This window comes from Amblyomma maculatum, chromosome 1 (genome assembly GCF_055883805.1).
Source record: "Amblyomma maculatum isolate TAMU_Amacu chromosome 1, ASM5588380v1, whole genome shotgun sequence".
NCBI classification, from domain to species: Eukaryota; Metazoa; Arthropoda; class Arachnida; order Ixodida; family Ixodidae; genus Amblyomma; species Amblyomma maculatum.
The window spans coordinates 245,100,039-245,123,583 of record NC_139344.1 but is presented as its reverse complement, the minus strand read 5'-3'; the positions used below and the strand labels follow the sequence as shown (position 1 = coordinate 245,123,583).

Here is a 23,545-nt window from a genome sequence, read left to right as displayed (position 1 = left end):
TATAAGGTGCGATAGGGTAAAGCGCTCACGTCAGTAGGTCCCCTTGCGGTTCCTCTCGCCTACATGTAGTCTCTGCTCGATTAATTACCAATCCTTAATTTGTGCCTCTGATATCCCACACATTCTTATTGGCATACTGTACTATGCTACAACGTTATCAAGCTACAGGTGGTTTATAGGCGACCACCTCGCTTTAACCAAGCTGTAAGAACGTGCGTGACGTACATGTGTAAAATGCCTGACTCAGCATCCAAGCGCACTGTAAGGTTGATCCTGAGCAACCCTAGTGGCAGCTCCTTCCAACCTTTTGATATCATATCTTGTCAAGTCGCACAACCCGTAGAATATATCAGTGCCCGACCGTGTCAGCAGCCAGCTACCGCCTGTATAGCTTCATGCCCCGTCATTTTTTCGCTCACAACACGGACGACGACGCCGGATTTTCTGGATAATGAGGCCGTTAACGTGTCGCGTTAAAATGTTTCCAAATTGCGAGAGGAATAACGCGGATAGTCAAAAGTCAAGGGCCGTCCACACGGGCGCGAAAACAAAGTGATGGCATTGGCACTGCTTGCGAAGAACAGTCCCGTGAGGGTCCATGAAATACATTAAAGGAGAAAGCGCACCCATCTGAGTCGGATATAGCATATTGCATGCCTCCGTCAAGTTTCGTTCGTGGCTGCTGCCCGCGCTCACGGCGGTGCCGCATCTGCAGACTAGTCAACCGTGCATCAGTTCAGTCGTTCAGTCGTGTCCGACTCTTCGTGACCCTATGGACCATGTCACGCCTAGCTTTCCGGTCTCTCACTATCTTCCTAACATCACATAACTTCATCTGCAGTGCCTCGAGGATGTCATCTAACCATCGCAATGCGGATTTTCTGAAAATCCGCATTGAGAACCTTGTATCTTTCTCTTTCCCCCATAACGTTTGCCATCCTCCCTTCCTCACTTGTTTGCAAAGCCTCTTCAGATAACCAGTTGGCTTTATTGCATTTCTTTGCTTTGGAACTACCTTAGTAGCAACTTCTTGTATTATATCACGAACATGAGTCCACATCTCTTCGGGCTCTCTGTCTTCTAGATCTAATTCTTGAAATCGATTCCTCACTTCCAATGCATATTCTGATGGAATTTGATCCAGATCATACCTGAAAGGCCTTCTAGTTTTCTGCGTTTTCCTCAATCGAAGCTTAATTTTGGCAACAAGAAGCTGATGATCGGTGCCACAATTGGCCCCAGGCCTTGTTTTTACTGCTTGTATAGCGCTTCTCCATCTCTGCCGGCAAAGAATATAATCGATCTGATTCCTGTACAGACCTCCAGTGAAGTCCATGTGTACAGGCGCCTCTTGTGCTGTTGAAAATGAGGTTGTTTTCTTGACAAAACTCTACTAGCCTCTGCCCAGCTCAACCATGACGCTGTTAACATTCTGCATACATTATGTCAGAAGATTTGGACAACCCTGCAGTAGCCACAGGATTGGACGAGGTCAGTGTATATCCCCATTCCAAAGAAATGCAATGTCAAAGATTGTTCCAACTACCGCACGTTCGCGCTTATTTCGCATGCTAGCAAGGTGATGTTGAAAATCCTCCAAGATAGGCTGCAGCGGTATGTGGATCGGGAGCTTCCGGACGTGCAAGCTCGGTTTCGCAAGGGCAGAGGAACTAGAGACGAAATTGCCAACCTTCGCTGGATCATGGAAAAGCAAGAGAGTTCCAGAAACCCATCCACTTCTGCTTTGTAATTATGCGAAAGCGTTTGACTGCGTAGATCGCAGCAGATTGTGGCAAGCTCTCCAAGAGATTGGAGTTCCAATTCACCTCATCTGTCTCCTCAGGAACCTGTATAAAGGACAAGCGGCCACAGTCAGAACTGGGCATGGTCTTACTTATTGGTTTCCGATTGAGAAAGGAGTGAGGCAAGGCTGCATACTGTCGCCCTGCCTATTTAACCTATATGCAGAGTGCATCATGAGGAAGCTGGAGTGAAGATTGCTGGAAAACGTATCAACAACCTTAGATTTGCGGATGATGCCACTTTAATGGCAGAAAGTGAAGTGGAACTCAAGAGACTTCTGATGCGCGTACAAGAAGAGAGTGAGAAGTTTGGGCTTAAACTGAACATTAAAAAGACAAAGATCATGGCGTCTTGCCCTATCAAGTCCTGGAGCATCAATGGAGAAGTGGAAGCTGTGACAGATTTTCTCTTCTTGGGCTCCAAGATTACCTCAGAAGGAGACTGCAGCCATGAAATTAGGAGACGCCTGCTTCTGGGAAAGAGAGCAATGATTAGACTGGACCGCCTAGTAAAGAGCAGAGACATTAGTCTGCCAACCATGATTCGTATATCTCGTGTTAAGGTCTTTTCAGTTGTGATATATGGATGCGAGAGTTGGACTGTGAAAAAGGCTGACCGCCGAAGAATTGACGCGTTTGAATTGTGGTGCTGGCGAAGACTCTTGAGAGTACCTTGAACTGCCAGAAGATCAAATCAGTCGATATTGTCGACCATAAATCCTGACTGCTCATTGGAGGGTCAAATTCTAATGTTAAAGCTCAGCTACCTTGGTCATCTGATGAGAAGAAAGGAGTCGCTGGAGAAAGATGTGATGTTGGGAAAAGTTGAGGGTCGCCGGAGAAGGGGTAGGCAGCGAACGCGATGGTTAGATGGCATCCTCGAGGCACTGTAGATGAAGTTATGTGATGTTAGGAAGATAGTGAGAGACCGGAAAGTGTGGCGTGACATGGTCCATAGGGTCACGAAGAGTCGGACACGACTGAACGACTGAAATGATGCACGGTTGACTAGTCTGCAGATGCGGCACCGCCGTGAGCGCCGGCAGCAGCCACGAACGAAACTTGACGGAGGCATGCAATATGCTATATCCGACTCAGATGGGTGCGCTTTCTCCTTTAATGTATTTCATGGACCCTCACGGGACTGTTCTTCGCAAGCAGTGCCAATGCCATCACTTTGTTTTCGCGCCCGTGTGGACGGCCCTTTTGACTATCCGCGTTATTCCTCTCGCAATTTGGAAACATTTTAACGCGACACGTTAACGGCCTCGTTATCCAGAAAATCCGGCTTCGTCGTCCGTGTTGTGAGCGAAAAATGACGGGGCATGAAGCTATACAGGCGGTAGCTGGCTGCTGACACGGTCGGGCACTGATATATTCTACGGGTTGTGCGACTTGATAAGATATGATATCAAAAGGTTGGAAGGAGCTGCCACTAGGGTTGCTCAGGATCAACCTTACGGTGCGCTTGGATGCTGAGTCAGGCATTTTACACATGTACGTCACGCACGTTCTTACAGCTTGGTTAAAGCGAGGTGGTCGCCTATAAACCACCTGTAGCTTGATAACGTTGTAGCATAGTACAGTATGCCAATAAGAATGTGTGGGATATCAGAGGCACAAATTAAGGATTGGTAATTAATCGAGCAGAGACTACATGTAGGCGAGAGGAACCGCAAGGGGAGCTACTGACGTGAGCGCTTTACCCTATCGCACCTTATGCCCGCCATATACAACCAGTCATGCCTTAACAGAGTGGCCATCGGCATGATTACGGAAATGGAATGGCATACGAAAGGCTTGTGAACCTACGATGATGTCCATTCCTTTCTCAGTTCAGATCAGTATAACTGTATTGTTTTCAACCGGCCCTCCCTGCCTACCCCATCCGGCACGGCACTCAGGCCTCCGGGAGAGGAGCAGGGGGTTCATTTACTGCACTGACCTTTCCCTCTTTTCTCTTTCCTTTTAAAATATCCAGAAGGCTTTCTCTTCTACTACACTCATCCTCGCCCACACGAAAATGTATTAGCTACAAATATCCCTGATTTTCTAGATAGGCTTCACGAATTTCAAGCTTCAAAGCCTATCTGTAAGTTGTGTATCTGTTCACCATAGCAACGACATTCCTTCGCAACCTTCTTGTCGCTCTGGCTTGTGGCTTTCATATCCTTCACTTTGTGTAGTTTTTCTCCTTGTAAAAAAAAATGGTTGACAGTGCGACTATTCATCTGATCAGCAGTTACAGTTGAAAGGTTTTTTTCAAACTAGCGGGCAAGATTGTCACTAGATGGCGCCACCATGCACACCGTTTGTGCCGTATGCTTCGGCACGGCCAACTAAAAGTGTCGTGTTCGCGACGTTTGCAGTGCACGCAACGCAGTGTGCGATACGTATGCACGTTTACTGCTTACGCCCAACTAAAAGTGCCTGGCAAGTTCCCTTGAGTTGGTACCTTTAGATTCCTTTTTTGTTCGTGTAATCTGGTCTTCAGGTATCTCCCTGTTTGGCCTATATAGATGTTTCCGCAAGACAGGGGAATCGAATATCTTTTTCGCAATCCACGAGACGTGGACGGCGCCTCGTCATGCAGTCGGGCTCACGTTCGGTGTCGGAATTTACTTCTTCACACAACTGATGCAGTTTCTTCGGGCCTGAGAAGACAGTATCGACTCCTGCTCTGTTTCCTAAATTCAGTTTATGGGAAGCGCATGTAAGTGTGGTGTGACAGCTACGCTCATTTGTTCGACGTTCATTTGTGGTGGGCCCCTTTCCAGACGAACTGAACACTTTCATGCTTGACATTAATTAGCGTCAAGCTTTGGGAACACTATATGGGTTACAGAAATCCCATTAATGCCCTAAAGCGGATTCTGCGCGGAGTAATCGGCGGCGACGGATTTCTGTGCCACATGCAATCGTCGTTTCGCGTATTTATTCCAAATATTTTTTCTCCGAACGTGCGGTTGAACGTGCTCATTGAGCCTGTTCGAAGCTGCATTTAGACCACGAATTAAGGTCACGATATGACATTGAATATACCAGTCAAGTTTACCTCCTTTACAGGCGAAGCATGAGAGGTTGGCTGCTGTTCTGCGTTGACGGCGTGTTGGATGTGAGGATCGGAGGCGATGCAGTTGGGGGCTTCTAGTGATTAAAAGAATAAACGGGAATAGTAGGCCGAGGCTTTGATAAAGCGACTAGTTTAGGAATTCGTTTTGCATATTGTGTCCACAGGTACTGTTGTTCCAGATACATTAAAAATTCATGAATGTGATGAGCGCGATGACCGGCGGTGTAGGCAATAGGCATGTGTGTGATGGAGGCCTATCTGCTCTCCAAGCGATTTATAGTGGTCCTCCAGTGGCCCCGCCCGCTATGTCTATGCACGAATGACCAAAATGCATTCCTCTTATTTCATTTTATTCACGATTTGTGGTGCTACCAAAAGCGGAAGGCCATCGGAAGCACTTCTAGATGTGTCTATTTTGTTCATGTTTTGATACCTTGGGCGAATTCCTTGTACCATGCTCTCCAACAGAGACCCGCATTGCGAAATTAAAGCAATATACTCTCTGTTGCATGCGTCGTTCACCAGCCATTTTGAGCAGGATTGACTGTTACTGTAGCTGAAGATGCTGTATGGGCTTCTAAGAAGTTGACTGTGTTGCAGACGAGGACCTCGTAGTTGGTGTAGCGATGTTCGACGTCGCCGTAGGTGACTATCGCGCAGCGCTGGGACGGTTGCAGCCTGCCGACAGTCTTCATTCCCTTGTAGAGAGCGCGTGCAACGTAGAGCGGCTCTCCATCAGAGGTCACGCCCCCTTGGATGGCTCCGTTCGGCACTGCGCCATGAGTAGCCGCCTGCCACTCCAGGCATGCACCATCGCAGACGAGCGCCTGGGAATCAGAGTTACAACGCGGAGTGTGATTAAACTGGCTCTGATTGGTAACAAAGGGTGTCATCGATCAAACGACGCGAGAGGCGGGCAATAGGGTCTGAAGAACAAAGACACCTCATTTTTCACATTTGGAGACGTTCTGAAGTTGATAGGCGATACTGCAGACATAGCGAGCTTCACTTGATTTTTCGCTTTTTCAATGAGCCATTTGATGTATCCTTACTGTTACCCTCTGCTTAACCAGTTTTGAAAGCTAAACCACTACATTTTTACGCGAGTAGCGGCCCACAATTCGAAAACAAGTTTCGCACTAACCGCCAAAGTAGCCAGCAAGTGGGTAAGAAGCTATCAGCACCAGAAGCAACCAAATGGCGCAGATGCGGCAATAACACATGCACCATCATTAAACACCTGCCCTGTCTTGGCGGTTCCCATCCGCCGACAAAACAAGACACCGTTGCATTCAGGACATGCAGTCGCCATGTACCAGACACGGACCTATCCCAACACCGGCATAAAAAGCGAGCTACCGATCTGCAGTTTTCAAAAAGAAAACAACAACAACCGGCATCCTCGCATTTTCGCCAGCCTCTTTTATGCCCCTCCACTTCCATAAGCAGGCAGACGTCCTTTCTGTTAGGATAAAACGCTTGGACTGAGTGGTTGACTGACTGACTTCCTTCGAAAGGTTGCACAGGACCTACTGCGCGTAGCGCTACACATTTTCCTCAGCTTTTAACCCTACTTTGTGAGCCTCAGCTTCTTGGAAAGACTTTTGTGCCACTTTGTCATTCAAACTTTGGGAATACATTTCCGCGTCCGCCCTGCAGGACTGACTTGAGCAACAATACCGGCATGAGCCCAACTAATACGGCGACCCATATGTCTTTAACAGGGCGTGCGGTTGCCGTGTAGGTAGCAGGAGAGGTCAGCCCTGTTATTCAGGAGAGCGCTAACGAACACGAAGGCGATGAAGAGGAAGAATTGGACGAAGGAGACAACCTCTAGCCATATATATAGAAAAGATACGGAGAGCTCCTGAACCGCGTGCGTGCTGTGAAGGCGGGAGTATGTTATCGTTAGTGATGTTTGGTTTCCTTGCTTTCTATTTTTATTTTTGAATGCTCTGACTTTAGTTTTTGTGTATTACATTCCTTCAACTAATTTTATTTTATTACTTTCTAATCTTTTCTGAAACTTATGAGTGCACCACGCATTCCACTAGGTCTCCCTGTGCTCAGCTCCGGCCAACGGGCATACGTGACTTGCGGATAGCGCGCGTGGCCATCTGAAAATCTGGTGGTCTTGCGGGGTTTCGATTCCCGTTCTATCTAAATTTTCAAATCTCAGCTCATTTACTTTCCTTTCTTTACAAAACGCTTCGTCGGAAATTTGGTGTCAATACAAATATTTTGTCCTGTTTTTGAAGTGGCTGCAGCAGCAACCACAGTCCGCCATAAATAAAATAAGGAAATTTCCATAAGGAATGGTGTTAGCCAAGGCTACACGATACCTACAGTACTATTAACAACGTGCACAAAGGAAGTATTCAGAGACCTAAATTGCGAGCAGTTAACGTTAAGGGCTGAGGGAGAACATTTCTGTAATCTGCGCTTCACTGAAGACTTCACTGTTGCTGAGTAACACAGGGGACACATCACGAATAATTATTAATAGTCTAGAAAGGAAAAGCAGAATAGTAGGTCTAAGCATTAATACGGAGGAAATTATAGTGCTGTTCAACAGTCTTGGAAGGAAATGGTAGTTTACGACAGGTAGCAATGCGCTGAAAGTGGTATGCGAATATGTCTGCTTAGTACAGGGATCCCAACCACGACGGGGAAATAGCTAGCAGAATAAGATTGGGATGGGGCGCATTTGGCAAATACTCGAAGATTATGACCATCAGCTTACCGGTATCGCTCAAGGGGAAAATATAAAAGAGTTCCATCTTACCGGTAACTCTCCAATAGAGCTGAAACGCGGAGGCTAACCAAAAGGGTTCAACTTAAGTTGAGGTCAAAGCAGAGAGCTATGGAACGAAAAATGGTATAGTGTAACGTTAAGAAACAAGGACTAACCAGAATGGCTTGGGAAACAAACTCGTGTTAATGATATTTTAGTCGAAACCAAGGGTACGAAATGGGCGTGGGATGGGCATGTAATGCGAAGGCAAGATAACCGATGTGTGACATAATGGATTGTCAGGGAAGGCAAAAGTAATTCAACAAGGTTGACGACTGGGCGAGTTGGTAACGGTTCATTTTGAACGTGTTTTAACACGTTCAAGGAAGAGCAAAACGGGGCAGGTTGATGCTGGTGTGGTGACGCTGCGAGAGAAGGTGGCTGTCATACCTTACTTCGATGGCGTTTCGCACCGACTCAAAAAACTTGCGGCAAGGTACGACGTTGACGTTGTATTTACAGCGAAAAACAAGATAGGAGGCTTGTGCGCCAGAGTTAGAAGGGGGCTCGACAATACAGCTCGTGATAGTTTTCATTCACTTAGGAAAAGGTTCACCACCTGCAGAAAGAACGTGGTTTATCGCATTTCGCTCAATTGTGGCCGGTGCTACTACGGGCAGACAGGCAGATGTCTGAATATGCGCCTGACGGAGCACTCTATAGTTCTCTAGGACGGAAGGCGAATTCTAATCTGGCGCTACATGTGCAATTCCGGGAGTGTAAATCGGAGGATGACCCGTCTCTTTGCACGCCTGATTTCAGTAACATGGGTGTAGTTTACAGCAATATGGCCAGCCCTGTCTTGTTCTCTTGTTTCCTTGGTCTCGTCTTCTGGCTGGTTTAAAATGAAGGGAAACGTAGCCGGGGGCAACAGAATGTCAGGCGGACGGATGAGGTTAGGAAGTTTTTGGGGATTACGTGGATGCAGCTGGAACGGGACCAGTTAATGGGAGCGATATGGGGGGATCGTTTGTCCTGAAGTGGGTGCAGAGGCGCTTATGATGACCATTAACGTCACGTGAGCGAAGAAGAATTTGGCCCCGGTTGCAAAATGATCATCGGGGTGATGACGTGACGGTCTCGCTTGACCGATATGAGATTTTGGTACACCGTGTTCTACGTTGAGAAACGCCGGGTTCCGCTGCTTATGAACCGGGGGAGACTTTTGCCTTAATAGAGCGGCCTCTATGGGAAATCCGTAGGACACTTTTCGGCGTTAATGTGGCCCCTAATAATTCGTGGGTGCATCTGAATTTTTTATAGAAATTGTGCATGCTGACCAGAAAACTTTCCGCCCACAGTGTTGAAGAATTGGGAAGATACTGAATTAATCGTATCGCTGATAAGTCGGTAGATAGTAAGTTGCATGGCTGAGCGATAGCCAAGGTGCTTGCGGCACATGCAGCAAATTGTGTGATTGTAGCCTCTAAAGAATACTGACAACAAAACAACCTGTTGACAAGCATGGAAGTAGTGTAGAGACGAAACTCACTAAGGGTAAACACAACTGCCCAAAAATACGCTTTAATGACAAATTTTAACGGATCGGCCAATTCCAATGACGCACTGTGAAACAAGAAAAAAATATATGATAAGTTTTGTTTACCTGCGTCTTTATATGAGTCGCCCACCCGACGCTTACCTTCATACATATCGCGGTGTTTCAAAATACAGCACCTTTGAAATCACATTTTGGACTTTCAGAATAAGTTCTAAGATCTTGATGGTTTCTTTTGATTTCAATGATATCATAGGCTAGCCGCTAAATCAGAAAACTGCTTTGGAAGCTTCAGTTTCCCTGTGTTCTCATGAACGCTAACCTTACTTTTCACTTCTTTTCTGCTACGGCGTCCGATAGATGGCTCTTTTGTTTGTAAATATTGTGCCGGTCTAATGTCTTTAGTCTGCGAGAAAGGATTTGACCGAGTCGAAATTTCAGTAGTAAAGCAAGTATGCCGGAATTATGCACGATGTAGACGAGGCGTATGAAAAGTTACTCCGAAATATTTATAGTGTCTCTACAGCCGGCATGGTCCTCCATAAGGAAAGTAACAAAATCCAACTCTAGAAAAGTATCAGGCCAGGAGACGATCTCTCCAGCAACTACGGCCGCTCAATAGAGGTTGCCGTGCCTACCAGTATATATACTATTCATTGCATGCTTACAGGCAGGAAACATTGAGAGGAGCGGATTAGGTAAGTGTTGGGGACAAAAGTTATTAAACCTGGTAATTTCAGATTCCCTAATGATGTTGCCTGCGCAAGTAACTGAAAGGACGTATTCCGAAGCATAATCGAGAACCTAAAGAAAAAAAAAACAACGAGAAAGAGAGGGAATGGTGGGACGTGCGTGTAAAAATTTTTAATGTGCAATAGACTCGGAAGGTCGCGACAGTTTGCACTGAACTGCAAAGTATTGGAAGGGCCAGCAAATTTATCTTCAGCCAGGTATGTAACAACTGATCCGAACCACGGTAGCGAAATGACGAGGAAAAAAATACTGGAAGAGAAATTTATATTGAAGACTGCTTACGTGTGAGAAGCACCCTACTTTGTCAAGTGGAGAGTCATGCTGCGTTACATACACACTGAATTATGAGTCATAACTGTGCTTAATGTTTGTGCCAACTTTAAATCTTACTGTTATTGCGTTAATAAGTAAATGGTCGCTAGTCATGCTACATTGCGTGCTGTTGCCATCTGTTCCTGCTTGACGCGCCACGTCAGCAGCCACTGGCAGCTGCGACTGCGATAGTGGGTCTGCGGTTCCAGTGTATAAAAGCTGAGTGCGATAATAAGCGGGGGCCTTTTCATCGCTTGGGAGTACGGTGTCTGGACTGCATTCTCGGACAGCGCTCCGGTGCGTGTGCGGCTACGCCCCCTGCCTGGGTTAACATGACACATTGCATAATGACCATGAGTAACGGGACATGATTTGGACTGTGAGTGAGGATTGTACGTAGTTTTCGTACCAATCCTACACCATTCATTACGTTACTTCGTACGGTACTGAGTCATGCGACGCTGCATAATGAGTTTTAGTCATGAGTCATGCAGAAACTAATGACTGTGCGTAATGTTTGTACAGACTCACTTATAGTACATTACTTTGCAAAATGCTGTGTCGCTACGTTGCACAATGAAAATGAGTCAGTATTCATAAACATCTGAGAACGCTTTAACATTCGCTTTAACATTCGTGACTATGCATATCATATCTTATACACGTTGTGGCACCTACCATGGGCGTGGTCACTCATTCGAATCTCGTGCCATGGACGATGCCGGATGTTTTTCTAATGGGACATAAATTATTTCTCATTATTGTGAAATCAAGTGAATTGGCAGGCATTCGCAGGTAATGAATGACAGCTTATCTTCAAGAGCTGTATCTTTCCAGTACTCAAAAATTTAGAGGCCAACAAAAAGAGCTGAAGTCAGAGCGAGGACAACGCAGTAACGTAAAGACAGAAAAATCTTAGGTACATGAAACGTATATAGGGAGCTAAGAAGAAACTTGAGTGGCCCAACGATAAACGTGAGTCAATGGCATCCCATTTGAAACTGAAAATAAGAAACAAGCACGACGAAGGCAACATAACCGATGGTTCCTTAGGGTAATGAACTGGGTTCCAGGGAGCCAAACTCAGCAGGAAGCGCAGAAGATGACAACCGGGTGGATGAGATGAGTAAGTTTGCTGTGGTAAGGTGGCTGCTGCAAGTGGCACGGGACAAGACTAACTTGTGTGGGCGTAGTTTTCATGATGATGATGATGATGATGATAACAGCAATTACTTTTTGTCTTCTTTGAAAACTGCGCACGCAAATTTTGGACAGCATGGACTTAGTTTAGTCTGTGGGCCGCAAAGCACATAGTGGCACGCCGAGTTCACTGGCCACCCGGCCTGTACATGTGTTAGAGTTCATGTGTCCTCGCGAAGTTGCATCGTTGTTCAGAGAAGCCACACAAACACGGGAAAACGTTGGCACGGCAAATGTATCGTTTCTGCGTAAATTATATCGAAATAGCAAATGATATGTGGAATTTTGCGTTTTTTAACACACTCATAATCATCACCTAAGTGTCCAATGTGTATTTCATGGAACCGTGAGCTTGCGACAATATTGCTTTAACGACTCTTGCCCTTCGTCCAGTCGTCATCAGTGAAACGTTAATGCTGAGAGCATGCCTTCAGTGGTGTCTGAGTTTACAGGAAACAGAGGGGAAAAAAAAACAGCGTACACTTAAGCTCCGCCTTTAAGGGTATATGGCACGATAGCTTAACAGCTCCCCTCATGGAGGTCCGCTTGCGGTTTCTCTTTCGCCTACATGTAGTTTCGGCTCGATTAATTACCAATCCCTTAATTTGTGCCTCTGATATTTCACACATTCTCATTAGCATACAGTACTATGCTACAATGTTATCAATCTACTGGTCATATATAGGGACCACGTCGCTTTAAACAAGCGTGCGTGGCCTGAATGTGTAGCATCCCTGACTCGGCATCCAACTGTACGGTTGATTCAATTATTCCACCTTCCCACTACAAATGAGCAACCCGAGTTGGCAGCTCCTCCCAACGTTATGCCAACACGTGGTCGTCGAACAAACCGTCGAAGAATCAGTGCCCGGCCATGAATCAGCTGCCAGCTACAACCTGCCAGCTCCAAGCCCGTCATTTTTCGCTCACAACACGGACGCCGGAGCCGGATTTTCTGGATAACGGGGCTTTTAAAGTTGTCGCGTTAAAATGTCTCCAAATTGCCAAACAGATAGCTAGGAAAGTCAAAAGTCAAGGGCCGTCCACACGGGCGCGAAAACAAAGTGATGGCATCGGCATTGCTTGCGCAGAACAGTCAGGTGAGGGCCTATTAAATACTATAAATTAGAGGAGAGAGCGCATGCCTGCTCCGAGTCGGTTATAGCCATTTTACACACCTCCATGTCGTCAAGATCCGCCCGGCGCTGAAAGAGGCTATAGATGTCAGAAATTAATACCGAGTGCTCCACTTTCGCGTCTCTCAAAGCCTGAATCTCTTTGGGATGTTAAACTTCCCGTACCACCATCTATAGGAGCAAAAACGTACCGAAATTATGCTCTATACTTGAACCAACGCGACTTGGATCGCTTCTTCATGATGAGGTACATACTCGCCAAGCCGTGGAACAAAGCTGCAGGACCCTTTTACTGCACACCAGACAAACATACCGCTATCGGGGCGTGTGTTTTGCTGCCGTCTCCGCGACGCGTGATCCTTCCCGCTGGTAATAGTGAATTTGGTATACAAGGCGCTCCTATATAGCGAAGGCCGTAGCAGCGTGATAACAATGCATGTGCAACAGTGAGAAAAATGGAGAAATCAGTGTCCTTGCGCTCATCTGGTAGTCCCGGTATTTGTGTTCCTCTTTATTGTGGCCCACGTAGCAGTAGGCGAGGCTGGTGAGCACCTTGCCAGGTATCACGTTGCCCTCGTGCACCGCGCGCCCAACATAGGTGATCTCGCCTCCGGTGTCGTCGCCTGCGGGCACCGCGTTCACCGGGATATTCCCTCCTTTACAGGTCACCCAGACGCATGGAGACTTGTAGCTGATTGCTGCGAAGCAATTTCAAATACCCATCACGTGCGCTGCCGAAAGGTTTGCGTATGCCAAAGCTCCATGAAGTGGAATCCCCTAAACTTCCCTGCCTTCGCTTTGAACAGCGGTCCGTCGAGTGTTAAAAAAGATGCACTCGTTGCGGTGACACGAAACGCAAGACCATTGTGCACAGAAATTTCTAAGCTAACAACCTCTTGAGTCTAAATCAACTCGGACTGTTTTGCCTTTGGGACATACACCACAAAACCGATTACATATATATATATATATATATATATATATATATATATATATATATATATATATATATATATATATATACAAAAGAGCGAACAGTCTACGAGTGCAATGCAAACGCTGTTTTTTTTTCTGTTTATACTGTTTATAGTATACTATTTATAGGAATGGTGATTATTGGAATAAAGAACATTATATGGAAAGGGGAAGGAAAAACAACATACTCAATTCTACCTTGAAGAAGGACGGTCCACCGTCCGAAACTGTTGGAACAAAATAGATCATCGGGAAAGTTGTGTGACATCCTGTTGTGTGGCAGCCACTTAGAGTTTGCTTGGAAGAAATATGAATCCTATTCGTTTTTATCAAAAGCCTTAATTCCACGTGCTATAAGTAGTTACTAACACTTGGTGAAGCTACGTTCGCGGCTCCCGTCTTTGTCGGAGAAGCAGAGATCCCGGACGCATGCAGCACCAATAAATCACGCATCATAAGTACATTATTTATTCTATATGAATATGATCACTTCTCGTTCCTAGGTGCTTTTTGATATACGATGCGGCATATCCGATATCGTTAACCACCGATATGCGCCCTGAAATGCGCGAAGTTGGCGTTGCTTTGGCGTTGCTACCAAGTCATTTTCCGCTTCCCCGTCCCCTCAGTAACTGCCACAAATTAGCGCCGAAACGACACTACCGACACGGCGCTAGTGCCGTTTCGATACAGATACCTAGCGTGATGCGGGCGTCTTTGCATGCCTGCTTTAAATGGTAGGTTTTAGCCGTGTATGCTGATTTCTCCGGAGAAGCTCGTGGAAATTAGTGCAACTGATAGCCCATGTCCTAAGGGCATGTCAGATTACGGGAGCGCTGCGCGATAGTCACCTACGGCGGCAAAGAGCATCCCTACACCGACTACGAAGTCCTCGTCTGCAAGACAGTCAACATTTGAGAAGTTCAAACAGCCTCTGCAGCTACAGTAGCAGTGCATCCTGCCTGAAATCGTTGGCGAACGACGCATGCACTAGAGGACATATTGCTTTAATTTGCGCAGCCATCGCTATGTGGGCCTATGTTGAAGAGTATGGTGCAGGCAATTCGCCCAAGTTTTCAAAATATGATCAAACATGGCGCCGTCTGGAAGCGCTCACGATGGGCTTACGCTTTTGGCGGCACCACAAATCGCGAAGATATTGAAATGAAAATTACCGAAAATAAATGACTGCGAATAAAAAAGCCATCCTTGTGGGATTCGGGCTTGGGGCGGGTGCACTTTGGGCGGCCGCCGCCCTAGCCCTGTTGTTCTCCTCGTTCCCTTTCTCCCGCCGGAGGCGGCGGAGAGATGTTCGGACGACTTGTCACTGCTGTTCGGCCACAGCTCTGTCCTGGCGTCCCAGTGGCTGTTCTCATTGGCGCCTTTTGGCAGGAACATGGCGCCGCTTCGACGGCCGCGCTCGCGCGACAGTCCGAGCGGAGCCCAGAGAGAGACCTCTCCGAGACATCGCAAGGTGCGTACACTACTGTTGTATGCCGGCCTTTGTCCGCGCAGACCAGTGTGTACTCGAGTTCACCTGAGAGCGCAGCTCGTGCCTGTTGATCGTGATGCAACGATCCACGACAGGCGTACCTTGCGGTGGTTGCCCAAGCGCTCTCAAAGGAACCCTTTGGTCACCGCGAGAGAGAGATCACAGCACGTCCTTGCGTGCTTGAGGCGTGCATTCTTTGTCACTGCGTACGTTCAGGGGAGCCTTGCTCCCCGCGCGCTCCCGGGACGCGGTGACTGAATGTTTGTGTAGCGCTGGAGGACGGTGTTGAATAAACGTCTTCTGTGCCAACTAGGAGACTTGTGTTTCTGCAGCGAAGCGCTCTCCTCCCTACGGAGGTTGATTGCGCGCTGCGGTATTTCAGTGTGCGCGTGGTGACGGCTGATCAGGGTTTTGGCTCGCGCGACGCTCGAACCCGCGGTGGTTGGTGGCCCATGACCACGTAGAAGCCACATACTCTAGTAGTGCATTTTGGCTATTCGTGTAATAGAGATTGCGGGTGGGGCACCATGAGAACCAATATAAATCGCTTGGAAAGCAAAGATCCATGCTCGTAGCACGCCTTCATCACCCACATCGCCATCGTCATCGCCATGGTAGTCAGGCCATGGTCTGGCCTGATCCAGAACTTTGTGATCCCCCGATACAAAGGGGAATGGCCGCATCAGCATCAGCAATAATGGTTTTTTATTGCATTTGGAACAGCAGTACCTGCGGACATATTATAAAAAATGACTTCCTAAATTAAACGCTTTATCAATGCATCAGCGAACGCCAAAAAAGTTTTCCTACCATTCCCACTATTCATTTCAGTAAATTTGAGCCGCCGCCAGTTATATCGCCGCCGATCCTCACGTCCAACACGTCGTCAAAACAGAATAGCAGCCAAACTCTCATGTTTTCCTGTAAATGAGCTAAACTGAACTGATGCTGGTCTATAGCCTTTAGTCTGCGAGGAAGGATTTTGACTGAGTCGAAATTTAGTAGTAAAGCAAGCATTCCGGAATTATGCACGATGTAGACGAGGCATAGCAAAAGTTACTCCGAAATATTTATAGTGTCTCTTGCAGCCGGCATGGTCATCCACAACGAAAGTAACAAAATCTAAGTCTAGAAAAGTATCAGGCCAGGAGGCGATCTCTCCAGCAACTACGGCCGCTCAATGGAAGTTGCCGTGCCTACTAGTATATATACTATTCATTGCATGCTTACAGGCAGGAAGCATGGAAGGAGTGGATTAGGTAAGCGTTGTGGACAAAAGGTATTAAACTTGGTAATTTCAGATTCCCTGATGATGTTGCCTGCGCAAGTAACTGAAAGGACGTATTCCGAAGCATGATCGAAAACCTAAAAAAAAAAAAAAAGAAAGAAAATAACAGAATGATGCGGGGTGGGTGTAAAAAATTAAAATATGCAATAGACTCGGAATTTCACGACAGTTTACACTGGACTGCAAAGCATTGGAAGGGCCAGCAAATGTATCTTCTTCATCCAGGTATGAAACAGGTGGCCTGAACCACGGTAGCGAAATGACGAGGAATAAAATACAAGAGAGACATTTATATTAGTGTTTTATGCATATATAACAAACCTTCAACATTGATGGCAAGAGACAAAGTGCAGATTAAATTTTGTCCGCCGAGTCCTATATTTAAACAGACTTTTCAAGGTTCGTACAACGGTTGATAATAAGTTTCGGCTTTTATTTTTTGTCTTCTGGTTTTTACGACGGATATTTGACGTACAAACGTAATTCAATTTACGGAACGCAGTACCAATACATTTGCCATTCCACTGCAACATTAGCAATGATGTTATCTATAATATTGTCCCGGAGGATCGAACAAAGATGAAGTATTTGAAGGACAGAGGTGTGCGTTTTAGTGCCGGTGTTTCTTCATCATTTGTTGATGCACAGCTTGTATCAACGTTCACAGGGCTTACACAAGGCGAGATATCCATCGGCGAAGCTTCATGGCTACCGTCAACGAAGCTGGCAGGCTCTTGATCTAAGGGTCTTTCTTCCGTGACTGCATAAAGTACTGCAAATTTGTCGTGTCTGAGGGCGTATACCGGGCAGGGAAACCACTGCTAAGCGATGCATCCATTGGAGTAGCACCATCGCTCCCATTTACATCACTGGCAGCTTCTTGTTCTGAGGGTGCTTTTTCAGTCACTGAACAATGATACTGATAAGGTTTCCTGTCTTGGGGAACATACCCCATAGGGCAGCCATAGTAGGCTCCATTCCAATACTGCTGACAGGGTTCGTACGGTGGCCATGTAAGACCACTGCAGTAGGGATATAGGTGGAGCCCGGGCACGAACCAAAGCGGAGGTGGAGGTATGTGACGTCAGAAAGGAAAGAAATCACGCCCGCACAGTTCTGGCTTTGTGGCACGCTCTGCCCACAGGAATCGCTTCGAGCATAATTGTGGTCCAGTAATGCTGGTTGCCCGCCCGAGTTATTATTGGCAAAGTTCTGGTTTGGCGAAGCTGCCCGTTCAAACTGAAGCTCAGCGGTGGTGTTCTGGTCACACAGTTCTATCTGCTTACGTGAGTCGTCTCCGGTACAGTTCTGGTTCGGTAAGGCTTTCTGTCCATCTGAGTCGTTCCCCACCGCACAGTCCTGGTTTAACGATGGTCCTTGGCTATAGGAAGCGTCGTCAGCACAAATCTGGTTCGGCGGTGCTGTCTGCTCACATGAGGCGTCCATGACTCATCAGAAGCAGCACCCGAGCCATCAGAGTTGACGTACGGCAGGAGACGGATCCACGACGGTTCAGCTGCCCTCAGTCTATTTTTTTCACAACAATACTTGCAGTACGATGACGTCCGCAAGCTGCCGGCTCCGTTTCTTCTTCTTCTGCCTTCATAAATGGCACGTGCCCACGAAGGGGGATTGGCCAGGGTTCAGTGTGGAGTGCCTAGTGTCCTGCATATACCGGATCAGTGAATAAAATAATTGTCAAGTAAACAAAAACCTAAGGTTTATGATCACAAAACTGAATGCAAGAAAAGAAATACGACGCAAAACATTTGAAAGTTTGTAAATTTTGAATATAATTAGCAAGGGAATCTGTCCGTACCCGTCGAACGAAGGCGCGTGCACGAGTCTACGAGAACAGGAACCCGGTGTCACAGACCGGTGCACGTTCCCACGCGATCCCATTTCTGACACCACGCACACCTCTGTCCTTCAACTACTTCGTCTTCGTTCCTCCGTGACAATATCAAACATAGCAGGCTCATTCAGTTTAGTTTCATGGGGAAGCCTAAATATCATGCCTAAGTGATTGCTGATGATGGCGATGACAATCTTGGATTTCTTATCTATTATCTGCTACCGGTTCTTATTCGCAGGCCACGTGTCCCGTAAAGTATGTACTTCTGCTCTCCGGAAATTCCGTCGTGTGCATCAAGAAATTCTTCAGGTTAAGGAATTTTACAAATGCAGGTAGTTGGTTGTGCATCTTCAAAGTAGCAGCGCGCTGACATAGTGCCTAACTGCTGCTCGCCTTACTTTCAAGACATGTTTGTTTAATTATAGTATCTAAACAATACAGGACGTCAAGCACTCATTTAACACGCGCGTACAAGAAACGCGCGAAAATTGAAAAACACTTTTAAGGAAACGACTGGGTGCAGCAACTGTCAGATTGATTTGCTGATTGGTTGGACGAAGGCATGGATTCTGGCAACCTTGACACCATATAGGTAGCATAAGAGGGTTTTAGCAGAGTTCACAGCCTCCCAGTTAAATTACGTACCACGCGATACTATAGCGGTAAAGCAGGCCTTTCCATGTCCTCCGCGGCGGATGAGGGTGGTGCCAGTGATCGCTCTCAAGGATTGGTTACATGCAGTGTAATAACCTACGAAAATAGAAGATTGAGCAGCCATCGGCGGAGCTCAGATGGTAAAGTGCCGCCGCGAAATTCTGAGGTCGTGGGGTTCCGAATCCCACCGGTGCCATGTAGCTTTTTTTCTCTGCTGTCGTATAATTATATTTCAGTTATATATGAATTACATCGGTATTTTGCACTTTCAATGCAAACAAAGCTTGTCTAAGCTTTCTTTTTTTGAGTAAGTTGCTGTGAGCTCCCTTAACATACACCACTTCTCTATGTTTCGATGAATACCCGAACTTCTCAGCAGAAGGGATTAAAGGGAAACTGAACTGGGTTTAGATTCGATGAGTTTCGAGGGGTCGAACGTTTATAGCTTGCAGTTTAAGCATGCGAAATATCTTGGCGCTAGCATTTGAATCAGTGGCGCAATTAGCGATTCAAACCACGACCGTTATCAGGCTTCTCTGCACCACACAGCTGCGGGTGGGAGGGGCATGATTACGTCATTGACGGTACCAGTAGATTTCCCGCATAGAAACATTTGGTTTGAAAAGTAAAAAAAAAAGAAAAAAAAAAAGCTCTAACGAAAGCAAAGCCCTTTCTTTGTTCGGCGGCTTCAGCAAATGCACCGCTGGAAGTGAGCGAGAACAAGGATAATGATGTTACCGTCCGTGACGTCATTACCAAGCTTCTCTGGAGACCTTGAGTGCTGTGAGGGCAAGCTCGAGATTTAATCGTCGATTACGCCATCAGTTTGAATGCTAGAGCAAAAAACACTTCACATGCATTACCTGCAGCCTCAATAAATTTGAATACCTTGAATATCGCGTAATTCTCGAAAAGTGACCCAGCTGCTCTTCAAGCAGGACAAACCCTCGTGTGAAAAATAGTACGTTCGCTTCGTCAGCAGTACTACGGCAGGCCGTAGAACGAAGTGAAAAAGTCAAGGTTACAACGCAACTTCGACGAGGCGTAATCGTGCGTTGGCTCTGAGCGGACTCTTATATACCTTATCATAAACAGCATATAGCCTCGTGCGTTCAAAATAGCATATAGATTGTCCTAGTTATGATCTCAAATTGACCCTGACTAAACTGAGATCGCATCGTAGCGTTTAACCCACCTCGTTTCACAATTCCGCAGTAAGCGGTAGAACGATTTCAAGGCTCTTTCAGGATGCGTCTTCAAGGCCGCACTTCTTTTTGGTCATCTCTTGTGAAAGCTGCAACGACCGTGTTCAATGTCTTTGCTTGAGCTAAGTTCATGATTTTTTTTTCTAAATGAGTACTGGGACATCGTGTCTTGTAAAACTAAGATTTATTTATTTGTGTCAACAGATTTGCCCATCACATATGAAAATTTCTTTCAGTACAAACAAAAAAAAATATATGTTATTGGACCTAGATCGCCGTACTTAACTGAACGCACCAAAAACAAGATATATATTATTAGTACTTTTTTTATTGCATATTGGAGTAGGACATGACAGGCTGGGCGAGCCGCCACATGATGCAACCCTATCGAGTCACGCAGTGTTAGGCTCTCCTGATATCTGCTGCGCGCACTGAAAAAGAAAGAAAAAAGATGGTTAGGGTTAAGGCATGGCTTGAACCTTATAAGAGAGAAAGCTCTCTGTTTCTCTGGCGACTCGTGTCTATCGAACGCACGAATCCATTATTTGTAGAGGCGTCGTCGAATAATTTCCTAGGGATATCCTTACCTTCCAACTATTATCGTCCAACTATAGCGGCTATGTCATCTGGCCAGTCGCCGTATAGTTTGCGCTTAGCATGGACAAGTAGTTGCCTCTCGATATATCGACGTCGTCATCGATTAAGTAGCGAAATCTGCTCCTTTTTTTTTTTTTTTTTTTTTCAGTCTTCCGGCTCACGCTTCAGTCCCGGTATTTTTCGGGCCCTCTTCAATAAGCTGTTCCACTAGGAAGAAATTAGCTGACATTATGAAAATATATTCTAAAGTATGCATCACAAGAATAGTGAAAACAATTTAGAGAGCACTTAACACCTCTCCATAGCCTTAACGCACAAAGCCTCTCGGCGGCCATCATCGGTGGAGATGTCGCGCTCTCTTTGCGCCGCATGGTTTCACCGCAGCCGGCATTTGGCCTAGAAGTACTATAAAATCTATATAGTAACTCTAGGTCAGTCTAGAGCCACTGCCTATAGAGTCAGGTACAGATCACTGGGGTGCGTTACACGTCGCTGTAGGCTCATGACATGGCGCAAGGCGGCTGCGGAGATGGCACTGCCGACGCCGCTCGGCGGATTTCTTCACGTGTACCGGTGCGGACAAAAGTAAACGAAGCGCGCTGTTTGCTCCTGAAATTTTTACCGCATTGCATAATTGAAACTGACAGCCGTGGTATGTGCGAACCGGCACTAGTAGAGGCCAGTGCCCGCTTCTCTCGTAAAATCAGCCACAGTACACGGAGAGTTGCGTACCCGACGAGCAGCTGCTCCCTGACACCTCGCATAAGGTGGCGAACTTTCTTTGTCTCCGACATAGACGGATCTTCGCGGTTGAAAAACCGAGTAATCTCCTCAAACATGGCAATGCGCTTATTAGACATGTGCGCTCCGGACTGTAAGCAGCCATCAAATCCTTCAAGGTGGTGATACTAGACTCGTGTTTTTCGAGCCACATCTAGGAGGCATCTTCAAGAGCAAAATAAACATTCGGGAACTTGTGCTCCTAGTCCCATGTATTAAACGCAGAGACCCGGTCGGAGCTGCTCAGCCAGTCCTCACCGTCCTCAAATTTGTCGCCATGAAGCGGCGTTTGCATTCGAGGAGCATAGAGGAACCGCGGCTGGGCACTCACAGGGAGCTGGACGGTCTGGATTGCCGCCCAGTTCGTCATGGTTCGAGGTATAGTAAGGCAAGGGGACCGCACTCAGGAACTGAGCCCCTCAAGAGGGTGAAAGCGTAAAGCGCGGCGAAGAGGTTAGGCTGCACTCGTGTGCTCCCTTAAGGTCTTCCCATGGTTGCGTGTACTCATTAGTGGGTTCTCGCTAATAACATTAGCTCATTAGTTTCACTCTATTCGCAGAAATAACCCTAAATATTATACCTAAACTATATATTAAAGATAAGAAAAAAATGTTTCAACATTCCATATTTTGCAGTTGTAAAATTTGAGCGGTAAAAGGCTGATAAAGGACTGCTGGCAATAGTTACGTGATGTTTCGTCTGCTGTATACGTACCGTGTTTTAATACACTCGGCATGTATACTGCTCGAGTCGTTTCCTGTGCCCAGCAATGTGGACAGTACTTCTTGCTCGCGTTTCGGTCGATTGCGGGTGAGAAATTCGATTATTGGAGCCGTCGAAGCGGATGCCCGAAACCGTCAGAGAAGCCAACGCTTGTGCTAGATTGAGTCAGTGGGCCGTGCGTGTGCGGCCTTGCCTTTGCTCAAGAAGCTAAAGAACACAACCAACACAAACGTCCGCTTTCACACGACATCCCATTATTTGTTCTGCACAGTAGGCGCTATAAAACACGCTGCCCGCTGCAGTTCGATACAGGCCACGTTATTTAACACTATCTCATAGGCGCCCTAGTTTGAGAACAGTGTCACTACGTTTGCAAAACAAGGTGCCGAAAAGGATCGGGCATTCCGTTTCGTGTGTAAATACTTTTTTTTTTTTTCGCTTCAAATGGGAATATCTCCCCATACCTGCGCTTCCTTAGGGCTCTAATTCTACAGTTTTTCACGTCTCGCTTGTCAGGGCTCGCCACCACCTTGACCAACCTTCGAGCTCCCACAGTTGCCTAAACTTGGCAAACGAACTAGGAAGTATTCAGCTAGCAATATTGAATTGCGCCGCAGCTTCGTTCCACGCATCGCACCGCACGCAGTGCGTTGCACGCGGCCTCCGTGGCATAGAGATCTAGAATATTTCGTGGTACCGCGTTTTTCCAACGTTGCCAGGTTGCCACGCCGTAATTTGCGCTATTTTTGGTCCAAACGTCGCGCGTGGGAAGTTCTGGTTACCATGCGCGAAGTACCATCATTGCTGCGAACACGATTAACAAAATCGAAGAGAGAGTTTACATGGAGGTTTCGCCGCCGCTTTTGCTCTATAGTATGGTTTGCATTAACTCTATGAAGCCTCTCAAGAAGCTGCTCGCCTTGTGCACAGGTTGCAGCTGCAGACACTGGAGGCACCCAGAAACTCTTCGTGCATGAGATGTACTCAGCAAGCAACATTAAACTGTCACAGAAGCCGGGAGAGCAAGGAAACAGATTTACCGAGCGTCACGAAATCGGCGCACATTTTTATCAAGCCGGCGCGGCGCGAGGCCCGCGCGGCGCCGCATGGAAATTTCCACAAGGTTCTATAAAAACCTCCTTCCGCGTAGATTTGTACGCGTTGCCGTCACCCTCTTTCTCATCACCCGATGATGACTGTGATTCATCAGTCCGGAAAATGCCAGACGTCTCCAGAAAATTGTATGGGACCTAGCCAATGACGACGCGCGGCTCGACGGGAGGAAAAGGGAGCGCTCTAACCAGCGAAGCTATGTGTGTGTGCGCGCTAGCCTTGGCGCGCCTTAACAGACAGACGCGGCGCGCCCTATTTATGGAGGCCGCGCCGCTTGTGTAGTCAGTCAGTCAGT

The 23,545-nt window shown here is 46.8% G+C and overlaps 1 protein-coding gene across 1 annotated transcript; it reads right to left on the bottom strand.

Moving 5' to 3' along the window:
* Positions 1-5,393: 5,393 nt before the first annotated feature.
* LOC146206130 (pfs47 receptor-like) lies at positions 5,394-21,784 on the bottom strand. Its single transcript, XM_084608615.1, has 3 exons — positions 21,673-21,784; positions 13,094-13,266; positions 5,394-5,702 (listed from the first exon to the last, which is right to left on the bottom strand). The coding sequence occupies exons 1-3, from the start codon at positions 21,782-21,784 to the stop codon at positions 5,394-5,396; spliced, it is 594 nt and encodes a 197-aa protein (XP_084464741.1).
* Positions 21,785-23,545: the final 1,761 nt, after the last annotated feature.